At 38.0% G+C, this 12188-nt stretch overlaps 3 protein-coding genes across 4 annotated transcripts; 2 read left to right on the top strand and 1 right to left on the bottom strand.

Annotated features, from left to right (window-relative positions):
* Nucleotides 1-8: 8 nt before the first annotated feature.
* On the bottom strand, nt 9-5176 carry LOC306871571 (cell cycle checkpoint protein RAD17-like). Of its 2 annotated transcripts, none has more exons than XM_079419622.1 (17): nt 5036-5176; nt 4536-4621; nt 4141-4389; nt 3736-3813; nt 3473-3635; nt 3132-3268; nt 2856-2908; nt 2640-2762; nt 2477-2546; nt 2259-2370; nt 1956-2144; nt 1734-1819; nt 1494-1640; nt 1188-1334; nt 957-1077; nt 674-731; nt 9-606 (listed from the first exon to the last, which is right to left on the bottom strand). In XM_079419622.1, exons 2-17 carry the CDS (start codon nt 4575-4577, stop codon nt 360-362), a joined length of 2022 nt encoding a protein of 673 aa, XP_079275748.1. In that variant the 5' UTR covers nt 4578-4621; nt 5036-5176; the 3' UTR covers nt 9-359. The 2 variants fall into 2 exon arrangements, with proteins under 2 accessions (XP_079275748.1, XP_079275749.1); XM_079419623.1 differs by having other exon boundaries at nt 4536-4616; nt 5036-5148.
* On the top strand, nt 5147-7371 carry LOC306871572 (adenylate kinase isoenzyme 6-like). Its single transcript, XM_079419624.1, has 5 exons — nt 5147-5388; nt 5534-5626; nt 5708-5766; nt 5943-6088; nt 6403-7371. The coding sequence occupies exons 1-5, from the start codon at nt 5352-5354 to the stop codon at nt 6590-6592; spliced, it is 525 nt and encodes a 174-aa protein (XP_079275750.1). The 5' UTR covers nt 5147-5351; the 3' UTR covers nt 6593-7371.
* A 381-nt stretch (nt 7372-7752) lies between these two features.
* On the top strand, nt 7753-11902 carry LOC306871574 (MARVEL domain-containing protein 2-like). The gene is made up of 8 exons (XM_079419626.1): nt 7753-7805; nt 8123-8190; nt 8561-9766; nt 9886-9915; nt 9998-10170; nt 10338-10509; nt 10786-10836; nt 11181-11902. Exons 3-8 carry the CDS (start codon nt 8588-8590, stop codon nt 11298-11300), a joined length of 1725 nt encoding a protein of 574 aa, XP_079275752.1. The 5' UTR covers nt 7753-7805; nt 8123-8190; nt 8561-8587; the 3' UTR covers nt 11301-11902.
* The last annotated feature ends 286 nt before the right edge of the window (nt 11903-12188 follow it).

Genomic DNA, 12188 nt, shown 5'->3' on the forward strand with positions numbered 1-12188 from the left:
ACAGCCATCAAAGTTGCAAACATTGATTTATTGCAGTCACTTACTTGACTGAAGTGTAGATTGTCTACTTCTCAGTCCCAGAGCATTGTTAATTATGGCTGTAAATTGTCATACTGTGCTCTATTTTTCAGAGACACTTTCACTAATATGTGAAACTGTGTACAGAACACCTACATTTCAAGGCAAGTAAGAACATATGAACAATTCTCTACAGCAAAATACAGTGTTGAGGCACATAAATATCTACTAATAATTACCATCTTAAAACATAAACAAACAAAAGCAAAAACCTATGACCTAAAGATACAACAACTGCATCAGGGCAAGTGATATTAAATATGTCCATGGCATTTGATCAGTCAATCGCTGTCATATTCCTCAATTAAGAGGTCTTCCTCATCCAAAAGGGCTTCAGTGCTTGTGGGCTGGGGCTGGCTGGCAGAAAGCTCCCCAGGAGGATCCTGGCTGTTTGGCAATGTGGGCTCAGTTGTGGCATTTCCTGCTGTGGATTCAGGGTCAAGGGACTGAGCAGCAGCAGAATCTTCATTTTCACTGTCAGCCTCCAAAATACCAGGGTCTTTGTCATTAAGTGCTTCAAGTCTCAACCTGAAAATAAAGACCATTTGTGAAATCTTTCAAATTCAATAACACTTCAAAGTTTTGTTTATCTCACCTTCCAGGAACCCTCTTTTGAGAAAGATGGCCAACATTCTGGATGTAGGCTATTTGAGCTGATATGAGAAAGATGAAAAATATATTAAATAGAATAAAAAGACAAAGCTGAAGTATGTATGAGGAGAAATGCACCATTCATTTTTGACCAGAGTCTTGCATACTTGTGTAGGAGGCAGGAAAATAATAAATATTCAACTTGAACGATTATGATATGCAGTTAAAAAAAAAAAAATGAATTGTGTATTTGTATATTTTGTGAATGATAAAGGTCACATGTTCACCTTGATTTCTCATTGGGTTGGTGAGCTTTGCAAGGTAAGGCACCAGTTCTGTCAGGAGGCTCACAGGAGTAAGGCAGAAACTTAAGAAGAGCGACTGTGCGGTCAGGCGATTCTCTCGATACTATCATAAAAACAGGGTTAAAATATGTCAATATGATACGCTTAACAATTACTTAAAATTCTGAATAATACAAAAGCACAATAGATAGATGAAGTAAAAATGAAATATACCGTCTTGTTTATGTGTAGCCAATGTGGTTTATGAAGAGGCCTGAATCCAGCATTGGACTGGCTGCTGGCTTGTGCTCGAGAAGAGTTTGAGTGCATAAGGCCTCTAGTGGCCACTGATGAGCCATATTCCAACATGGTCGACCTTGACTGTGAAAAGATGAACACCATTTCAACAAAAAATTGTTGCTAAGATACTACATAATGATAGAGCACAGAAATCAAATGTTACATCTGCAGTACAATCAAGAGCAGCCCTGCAAATCCCTATGTGTGTTATTATGGAAGTCCAATAGCATTTGCACTCACGCTCCACTCTGCTGTCAGGAAGTCTGCATCAGAGAGGTACTCGCTGGCTCGTGCTATATCCTCCACATCCGAAAAGAAGTCAGGGTAGTTCTGATGCAGGTAGAGGTTGAAGAATTCCCCAGACATATGGGAACGTTCAATGACAATCTGAGGAAAATATCACAATTAAAAGATTGTTAGAACATTAAAGCAGGTGAAACTTTTTATACAGTGCAATTTACAACATAAATTAATATTTACTTCAGGATCAACAAGTAGTTTGTCCCTCTGATGATCTGTTAAATGTGGAGGTAGCTTGGGTGCTTGAGAGCTTTCACAGCTTCCACCTAAAAATCACATGCCATCCATTGGAATAAATATGAGTGAATTTACACACAGTTCATGAAGTACAACATATCATAGTAATCGGAGAAAAACATTTTGGAAAGAAAGATTTAAAAATAGGAGTTGAAAACGACTAACGTTTGCAGTAGAGGATTTTCCCTAAAGCTCTGAAAAGGAAAAGTGAAGCATCTTTCCCTCCAATAGCTGGGTATTCATCCTGCATGTCTGTTGATTTTGAAGACTTGCTCCTGCCCTTTGCCCTCATGACAGGTTTTGCAGTGTATTTGCCCTTCTTGGAAGCCCAGAGTCTTTTCTCCAGACAATTGTCTGAGAATTGAAAAGAATGAATGCATAATTACAGCTATATAACTCATTTTAAAGAATAACAGAATAAATGACTTCTATATACTATATAAACAGGATGGGTAACTATTTTCTCACCGGTAAATGAAGAAAACTGCAAGCTATTGATGGCACTGCGAATATCTCCTGAACTTCCTGAGCAAAGAAGATCTAGAGCACCTTTATCAGGAACAGAGATCCTGGCAGAACTCTACAAAGACCATTTAAAGATATAGATATGCTGAGTGAAGAATTATGGATCTCAGGGTTAAAACTATCTGCTCAGAAGGCATAGAAAAACAAACCACACAACCTACCTTTCCTGCCTCAATGGTTACAATGCGACTTAGGACCTTCATCATCATGGTGGGGGCCACAGGGTTAAAACTGAAAAAAAAGAGATGCTTTAGCTATGACGACCTTGGGTTCGAATATTTTTAACTAAAGCTTTCTGAAAAATGAAATTGGTTGAATTTGTACCTAATGTTGTGAATTTCAAGTTCATGCAGAACATCCTTAAAGAGAAGTCTGGAGTTCTTGTCTCCGCTGAGACTATCAGACACAATCAGAACCAGCGGGCACCTGCCAGTCTTAATAAATTGCCTAAATGAACAACAAAAATAAGGACAATTATATGCAAGATACCAGTGACAACTAATTATTAACAATACTTCCGAATATAGTGCTGGTGCTCACCTGAGTATATCGTGCAAGCACCCTGGTTGCCTATAGAACTGGTTTGGAAATTCCTGAGATAAAACAAGAAATAATGGGAAAGCGTCACCCAGCTTCTCAATTTTAATTCAATATTATTTATGTTCAGTTTTTCATCATCTGCTGCTCCCATCAACTGCTTTTTACTTGCCCAACTCTTTCTCTTTTTTATAATGCATTTCAGATTTATGCAAAAAAAAAAAAAAAAAGTGTTTTTCAACATCAGTGATATTTTTGAAGAGCAGTTCTGTGCAGCACCTCTATAAGAATTATTTTCCTGTCTTCAGTCACTTTCTCTCCGCTCATTTGTAGACGGTTGTATTTGTTAGCTCTTAGCAGGAACTCTTGGAATAACCCTGTCTGTGAGCTGCCATGGAAACTGTTAAACCTTGAACCTGTTAGAATAAAAAGGTCAGAGGAACAAGCTAACAAAAACCATTTCATAATATACAGAGAGACTGAGATTACTTCATCCATATATGATTCTGATATGCGATTAAAAATAGGGGTGCTAAATAATTATCATTCTGACTAGATATTACGCATGCTGTCAGAACATGAACATCAGTCACACGACTAGTAAGAAGACAACTCCTGACCTGGATCAAAGCTTTGTGTGAACAAATCCTCCGTTTTGAACTGAGTGGTAGTGGAGGGATTTGACCACTCTTGGATCTGAAAACCCAAATCCTTGGCAAGGACTCGAACAGTTGCGGTCTTCCCACATCCTGAGGGGCCAGTGAGCAACAGAATGGCGCCACCCTGTGGAGCCATAATCATAAATACAACACAGAGTGTGAAACAATTCCCAAATGATTCAATAAATATACATCATCCAACATATCTGTCATACTTGTCAGACCTTTTTTGATTTGTCAAAGTTAACTCTCAACCAGCTTTCAACTTCTTCAATTTTCTTTTTGTGGACTGCCAGTTCGACCTGGCAGAGAAAAAAACAACAACAATGCTTGTAGACTGAGATAAAAGCGATATGAAAATGTTAAGTAACAGACAAATGTGTTTTCAGGGGCTCGGAATAAAATAGTTTGTGTGACCTAGACTAGAGTACTCAGCCCTACTCTATGAAATCTAATTTACTGCAGTTTTTAGACCAAATGCATCAAAACACTTTTGAAATAGTCATAAGTTAGCTATACTTTAATCTCACACCTTAAAGTGTTAGAAAGGCATTGGAACTAAACTGCAGCAAAGTGAATTTTCCAAGAATTGTACCAAAGCACCCCTGTTAGCCTCACAATTTCTGTACCTGTGATTGGGGAGCATGCATATCCACCCAAGGCTCATCCTGGTCTGGTTTATATGCTTCACTTGACACATTGATCTGGTTGCAGGACACATTAGGATCTACTTTCCTCTTCCTGGATTTTTTCTCTGGTTGGTTCCCAGTAGATGGCCAGCGGGTAGTTTTGCTTTCCCCTGAGAGTGGCCCCTTTTTCAGAGACCTGTTCACTCCTCCCAAAAGTTCACCAAATGATGGTTCCACCCAGCTGTTTATCTTAACAGGAAATACAAGCAGAGCACATATAATACATCAACATCAGTAAATTCAGAGCATCCACACCCATTCTAAGTGTGCAGAGGATCTTTTTGGATACGGAAAAAGAAAGAATGATTAAAAGTGCTTTCAAAGAGGTTACATACTTTTCCAGAGGACTGCTTTCCTCCCAGAGACAACTTTGACATTATCAATTCTGACGTCCCATTCAGTTACTCCATGCAAAACTGTGCTGGGATGAAAAACAAATCATTTACATAATTGATCAAATTATGGAATAAAAGATGGGATTCACCTCTGCGAGCTCACGAGAGGAGGACAGCAGTAAATTATAGTATAATTAGTATAATTTGTATAATCACAAGCGGAGCAAACAGAAAGTAATATTCTGCTGCGTGCTACCAGAATAAACGTTACTAAAAAAACACGTTTTAGAAGAACTCTTATACCAGTAATCCCTTCATTTAATAAAAGCCTTATCCGGAATTTTGGCCAAGTTTATGAATCAATGTTCAGCAAGTTCGCTCCTGACCGTTAGCTCGACACAACGAAAGCTAGCAGTCATTGTCAAGTTATCAGGACAATTCAACAAAACCGTGGCTAGTACACTGTTTAGGCAATAACTTACTGTTTAGTATAAACTTACCCCGGTCATGGCTTTGTAGACCAACAATGCCGACTATTTTTGGTTGAAAGTAACAAGTAACATTGTGCTAAATATCCCTTTAAAGCTGTGGCGAACCGCCCCTCCGCTGGCGCACACTAATGACGTCATCAAGAACGCGCCTCGATTTTGAACACGTTTTTATGTTGATCTACGCTGCGTCAAGCGCATAAGATGACATGACCAACGGATTATTTACATATCATATGTTTTTGTAGTGATACTGACTATACATCTGAGATTTGTTGAAAACGAGCTGTGTTATTAATTGCATTATTTCCACGTGTGATACCTTGCAATGAGAATCATGAAGAGACCAAACATTCTTCTTACAGGTTAGTCTACATTTTATTAGGTCGCTCCTAATAATAAATGTAGTTTGAATGTATTAAGTAGGTCTAGCAATGATCAAAATAGTAGTAGTAAAAATAATAATGTCATGATTGCTAAACACTGATATGCTTCCTCATGAACGGGCAGGAACCCCTGGTGTTGGAAAGACCACTCTAGGCAAAGAGCTGGCTCAGAGAACAGGACTAACTTATGTGAATGTTGGTGATTTGGCACAGGAGGGTAAGTTATTGTTCTTTTAAAAAGTTTGTTGTTTATTTTTAAGAATTGGTTTTAAAAATATAGATATATTTTTCTCTTTAGGTCAGTTGTTCGAAGGATTTGATGAAGAATACCAGTGCCCTATATTGGATGAGGACAGGGTATGCACTATTGTAATTGATCTAAATGGATCTAATTGTTCCCATTTTAATTGGATGATGTAGTCACAGAATTTTTACAGTGTAATCTTGAACAAAATACATGTTATAGTGTTTTATCAGATAGCGGCAGGTTATTGAAACCGCACTGATCATCAGTTTCAATTTCATTGTTTTAGGTTGTGGATGAGCTGGAGGACAAAATGGGAGATGGAGGCGTTATTATTGATTACCATGGCTGTGATTTCTTTCCTGAACGCTGGTTTGATATTGTTTTTGTCCTCCGCACAGACAACACCAATCTCTACAATCGTCTTGAAAGCAGGTTTGTGTTCATAACAGTTAACATTAATGTTCATTAAATATGTCATATTTCAGTTTTGATCCTTTTGACTATTTGAAATCTTTAAAATAAATCTGGGATGAGCAACACAGTAAACATTTGAGAGGGAAAAAAGCATTTTAAATCATCCTAGGGCAGAGAAAAGTTCACCTTATTGGAGAATCACCCATATAGCACCCATATTCAGGCAGTCTTATGTGGTTAAGGGCCTAATGTACTGTTCAGCAGTTATTTACATACTGTGTGGCTGTATGCTTCCTGTTGCAGCGATTTAATTCTATGTCTTTCATATTCAGAGGATACACAGGAAAGAAGCTCCAGGACAATGTGCAGTGTGAGATTTTCCAAACTATCTATGAGGAAGCCATGGAAGCCTACAAGGAGGAGATAGTCCACCAGCTCCCCAGTAACACTCCTGAGGACCTGGAGAGGAATTTGGAGCAAATTGTTCAGTGGATTGAACAATGGATGAAAGACAACAATTGACATGGGACATTATATGTGAAAGGCTCAAACATGTCAAAGTAGACAGACATCACATTTCATAGTTATTGTTTCCCCAGACGGGAGAGCGTTGTTCTTTTCACTATCATTGAGCTAAGGACTAAAATGTGTGGGGCTGTTAAAAAGGACTCGATTTGAAATGAGTTAAACTTGCTTCCAAAATGAATGGAAGAAATAAATATTTTTATACAGTATTTAAAAGAGCCTCTTTGTGTTGACTAGTTTTATTTGTCTTATTCTTTGATTCAATTATCAAAGACAAATTGAAATTCTTTGATAAATGCTGCCACCAAATACCAGAAACATTTTCCATCTGTTAGTGAGTGGAATTAGGATCAAATTTAATTCACAAAAATAATGGTAAATTACATGGGTGTTTCTCCTCAAAAGATGTATCACAAGTACATTATTAGTTTATACTTAACATAATTACATTAATTTGGTAACTATGTCTAAGTTACACTGAGTCTTATTTATTAGGAAAATGTCATTTGTGATGGAGAGTCAGTTTTATTCAATTTTCATTAATCATATAAAATTGCTGTTTCTATTTTTACTGTAGAATTTTACTTTCCCTCTTATTCTCCCTCTCACTGCTCTATCAATCAAATCATCATATCTGCTTCTAAAATTCCTGGATCATCCAGGCCCTCTGGCATACCATCAAGTGCAAAGATAAAAATAAAACTGAGAATGATGAAAGAAACTTAAGATTTTTGTTGCCTCAGGTTGGTGCTGTGCAATAAATGGCTTTTTTATTTATTTTTATTTTTTGCAAAATCGAAAAGGCTGCAAAAAATGTCATTTAAATAGACTGATCCCTTGTAATTGGAATAAGGTAGTAGTCACACTGACAATATTCAGTGAGTGATTAACATTAAGAAATGCAACATTCTCAAATCATGTTAGGCTGCTGTGTTTTGCCCAATCTGGTTCATTACTACATGTTTAGCAATCCAGACAAACGGTTATAATAAGCTTTTACATACACAGTACAAACAGTGCGATTCTCTAAAAAGCCTACACAATTTGTGTTGATAGATCAACGGATTATTCATAGTGAAGCGTTTCATCGTTTTCCTGTCGAACTGGTTTGTATCGTGACATCACACACTGGGTCAGGACAAGTCACGTGATCGATTCCCCTTCACCTGCAGCACCAGAGGCGGAAGACAGGTGCAAGTATCGGTACCAGGTAAGAAAGCGATGGTTTATAATAATACATATATATTTTTAGGTAAAAATATGTAGTCAACACTAGCACATCTTGAGTGTAGATGATGAATATGCTCTTACAGTGCTAAATTATTGTGCGTTTATTCATTTTGGAGGACTAACTTGTATGCATAGTTCCGTTTTATTTCTTACATGTTCATTGTTGGTTTTAAACCGCGTTAAGATCATGACTTTGTGCCGTCGTTTCTATAAAGTCACAGTTTTGCTAGTTTTTTTAAACTCGCTTTTTAAGCTCGTTTGACCGGTGTGTAACTCGCTTGTTTATTTGTATTTCAGGTTGCTTTGTAAGGGGAAAAACACGGTTTTAAATTCACCCTGTGAGGCAATGTAACTACCTTACTCAGGTAAGTCAGTACTGACTTCAGAGTTTTGAAGTATACAGTATGCAATATTTTATGTAGAGATGCACTATATAATCGTGCTTGCAAATCAGAATTTTAATTGTGCATTTTAGTGTAGATCATAAAGTTGTAATTCCTACATTGACAAAAATATTTAAAACAACTGGTTTGAATTGTTAAATGTAGTATGAATAATATTCACCATGTTGGTTATAATAGGCCATGGCATAACAGTAGGCCTAATTATTGGCTTATTAATATCAGATATAATTTATATATCGATGAATCCTTACTTTTATGTTTGTAAAAGATGTGCAAATGACATGATGTCTATGTATGCGACACAAGACACTATAAACTTTCTGATCCTCAGTTTACTCAAGCTGCTAGAACCATCCCCATGTCTTTTGGAAACGGATCAGCGTCCCGCTTTGATCGGGTCCATGATATGCCTCACTACGATCAGGTGCCCATCGGTTCACTGCCGTGGGGTCAGCAGGCTCCTTACCCACTTGGCGGTGAAGTGGCAGCATCCAGCTATGACAGTTTACCACCACCGCCTCTCCCCGAAAACCCTCCTGTTGGCCCAGATTTCTACCCGAGTGATGTTGAAGACCAGGTAGATGATGCCATGGACATCAAACCTGTCCGACGCTTCATTCCTGACTCTGTGAAGAACTTCTTCAGAGCCAGTGGCAACCGTGGCAGCAAGAAATGGACCTTTCCACCACCACCTCCTGATGTGAACACCACCACCGAAGGCGTCCTGTGCTCTCCTCCACACTCACGCGCACCCTCACCAACAGCCCCCAGCTCTTACCTCGACCCTTATGGAGGGTCTGGAGGCAGCTACAATTCAAGAAAGGAGCAGGCAATGTTATTAGGGGAGCCGCTGGAATCGGTTTCTGGACGCTCTTTGCAGACGGCTATGACTTACAGTGAGAAGGTGGAGGAATACAATCAGCGCTATGCGTATATGAAGTCCTGGGCTGGACTTTTGCGCATTTTGGGATGCGCAGAGTTGCTTTTGGGGGCTGCTGTTTTTGCATGCGTCTGTGCGTACGTGCACAAAGATAATGAGTGGTTTAATATGTTTGGTTACTCCATGCATTCGATGCATGGGGGTATGTATGGGGGAACATCAATGGGTGGGATGTATGGAGGAACTGGAATTTCCTATTCAGGACCCTTGACTCCTTTTGTTATTGTGGTGGCTGGAGTGGCCTGGATAGTGACTGTCATTCTATTAGTGTTAGGCATGACCATGTATTATCGTACCATTCTACTAGACTCCAGCTGGTGGCCAATCACAGAGGGTGTGATAAACTTGTCGTTAGCATTGCTCTACTTGTCAGCTGCAATTGTGTATGTGAGAGACACGGTGCGTGGAGGTCTCTGTTATTATCCACATTTCAACGCTGGGCCCAATGCGGGGTTTTGCCGAACAGAGGCTGGGCAGAATGCTGCCATCATCTTCCTCTTTTTCAACATGCTGTTGTATCTCGTGGGAGCAGGCGTGTGTCTAAAGCTGTGGAGACATGAAGCTGCAAGGATGCGCCGAGAGAGAATGGCTCAAGATGTAATGTTCAAATCCTTTGTTCTTGGAAATTGATTAACATAATGCTCAAATGATTCAGTAATAGCAGTAAATCCAATTAAAACTAATTTGCTTGTTGTTCTGTTCTTATTCATATTTAGATGAAATCAGAAGGACTTCCACTCAGTATGGTAAGCCATTGAATCTTAGTAAGAAGAATATTTTCCGATTTTAAAATCATTGTTGTAATGTAGCTACTATTTGTAATCTCAGATTGGTGCCGGCTCAAGTGTCTCTGTGCCCATCCAAACCGCTCCAGTAATGGCCAGTCCAGAATCTTATGATGGCGCACCTGTCAACCCAGTTATGATGGAACCAGAGATCTTAAGGGGTCATATTCCTGCTGGCCACATCCCCAAACCTGTGGTCATTGCAGACTATGTGGCGTGAGTTTCGAAGAATACTCATGTTAACTAAAATCAAATAATTAATTCAGGCTCCTTCATGAAATATATAAACTCGATTTGAATGAAGTTCAGAAACTAGCCACATGCTTTTTTATTCTCTTATCCCTTTTGTATCTGAATGTTCTGTCTAATCTTTCTCCTCACAGGAAATATCCCACAATCCGGTCTGATGAGGAGAGAGAGCGATACAAGGCTGTGTTTAATGATCAATATGCAGAATATAAAGAGTTGCATGCTGAGGTTCAGGTCTTAACGCAAAAGTTTGAGGAGATGGATAATCTGATGAGGAATCTACCACAGCAGCCTTCCAGCCAAATGGTAATTGTTTTAAACAGCAAATTATTTAATAATTATTATACTTGTGGTTTATGAGCTTATATTATTTGAGAAACTACATGGAATATTTGTAATTGAAAATTTGTTTGTCACATCACCATTAAAATTAATTAGTTAAGACTCAAAGATTATTAAAAATGGCGAAGAGCTGGTGACCAATCACAGTACAATTCTACAATTTATCTAAATACATTTCTCTAAAATCTTTTGATTGAAACAGAATTATTTTATATATTAATCTTGCTTTTCCTCCCACAGGACCAAGAGAGAATCAATAGCATTATTCAAGAGTATAACAGAAAAAAAGCTGTAAGTACTGTTTAGTACTGTTATCTATTCTACTTCTAGGAGTTTTAAATTAATATACAGAATACTTGTTAGGTATTTTACCATTCCCAGAAACGCTAAGCCATGACCTATGTTCTACAAGTTTCTTTGACCCATTTCAAAACCTTCATCTACCTGTTGCCTTTCTACATTCTTTAGGTATTGCAAAATAATGACATATTGTCTCCATTTGAGTGCCACAAACAGTAGAAACTGAAAAACTGGAAATGTTAGGGGGACATAAATGGAACTATTGAAATGTTTACATACTTCCTGTCTGTGTGTGAGTGCATGCCAAAAATTACTTTACTTCTTTCTGGTTGTAGGACCCAACATACCTGGAGAAAAGGGAGAGATGTGAATATCTGAAGAGCAAACTTGCACACATAAAGCAGAAAATTCAGGAGTATGACAAAGTCATGGGCTGGAATGATGGTTACAGCTAAACAGAACTCCTTTATACTTTATTCACAGAGGTTCCCAGAAAAGAAGCAACTGGCCGAAAGAAAATTGTTCATGACTATACCTTCAGGGATTAATGGATTTTTTGTTTTGATCTTGGTTGGTACTGAGATAATTTCATATTCAATTTAATAGAGCAGGAAGGTACAAGGAAGGACACCTACCACTTCAAACCCAGCACTGAACATTTTACCTTCTTTATTACTGATATATCATGTGGAGCAATATCAGCAATGTTTTAATCATATATATTATATATGAGATATATTTCTATATATACTTTTTATTTTAGAAGTAGGTAATTTGAAAGAAATCACTGGAGTCTTTGAGCTTCCTGTAGTTAAATAGCTCTCAAAATGGTATTTAAATAGCAGTCTCTCTATAATGATCCTAGATTGCTTGGTACAGTATATTTATAGTTTTCCTTGTTTAATTTTCACTTTTTGTGTATTTTATACTGTACAGTCATGTGTGAGTTATATGTACTTTTTTTTTATTACCATGTCCATCTACCTTCGATTTCGTTCATTTTTTTCAGTGATATTGGAAGTAGATCAAATAAACAGGCCTGCCTCCACATTGTGATAGCAACTGGCAAGCATTTCCTTTTTGACAAAATAATAGTTCATACTTAGAGATACATGCCATCTCTCATGTGTCTGTTTATACTTCACATGCTACACCACATGGCTCAGAGCATTAAGCCTGCTGTTATAGTTAAACTGTAGTAAAGTAATGTACACTTTTACTGGCTTGACAGCTCTGAAGGTATCAGGTTGCAAGCTGCAATGCACTCCAGGAAGAAAAGCTGCTCATACAACCTTATGCCTCATGAATATTGAATATGGTGTTTAATAATTTATAACAATCCT

Source organism: Barbus barbus (genome assembly GCF_936440315.1).
Source record: "Barbus barbus genome assembly, chromosome: 6".
NCBI lineage: Eukaryota > Metazoa > Chordata > Actinopteri > Cypriniformes > Cyprinidae > Barbus > Barbus barbus.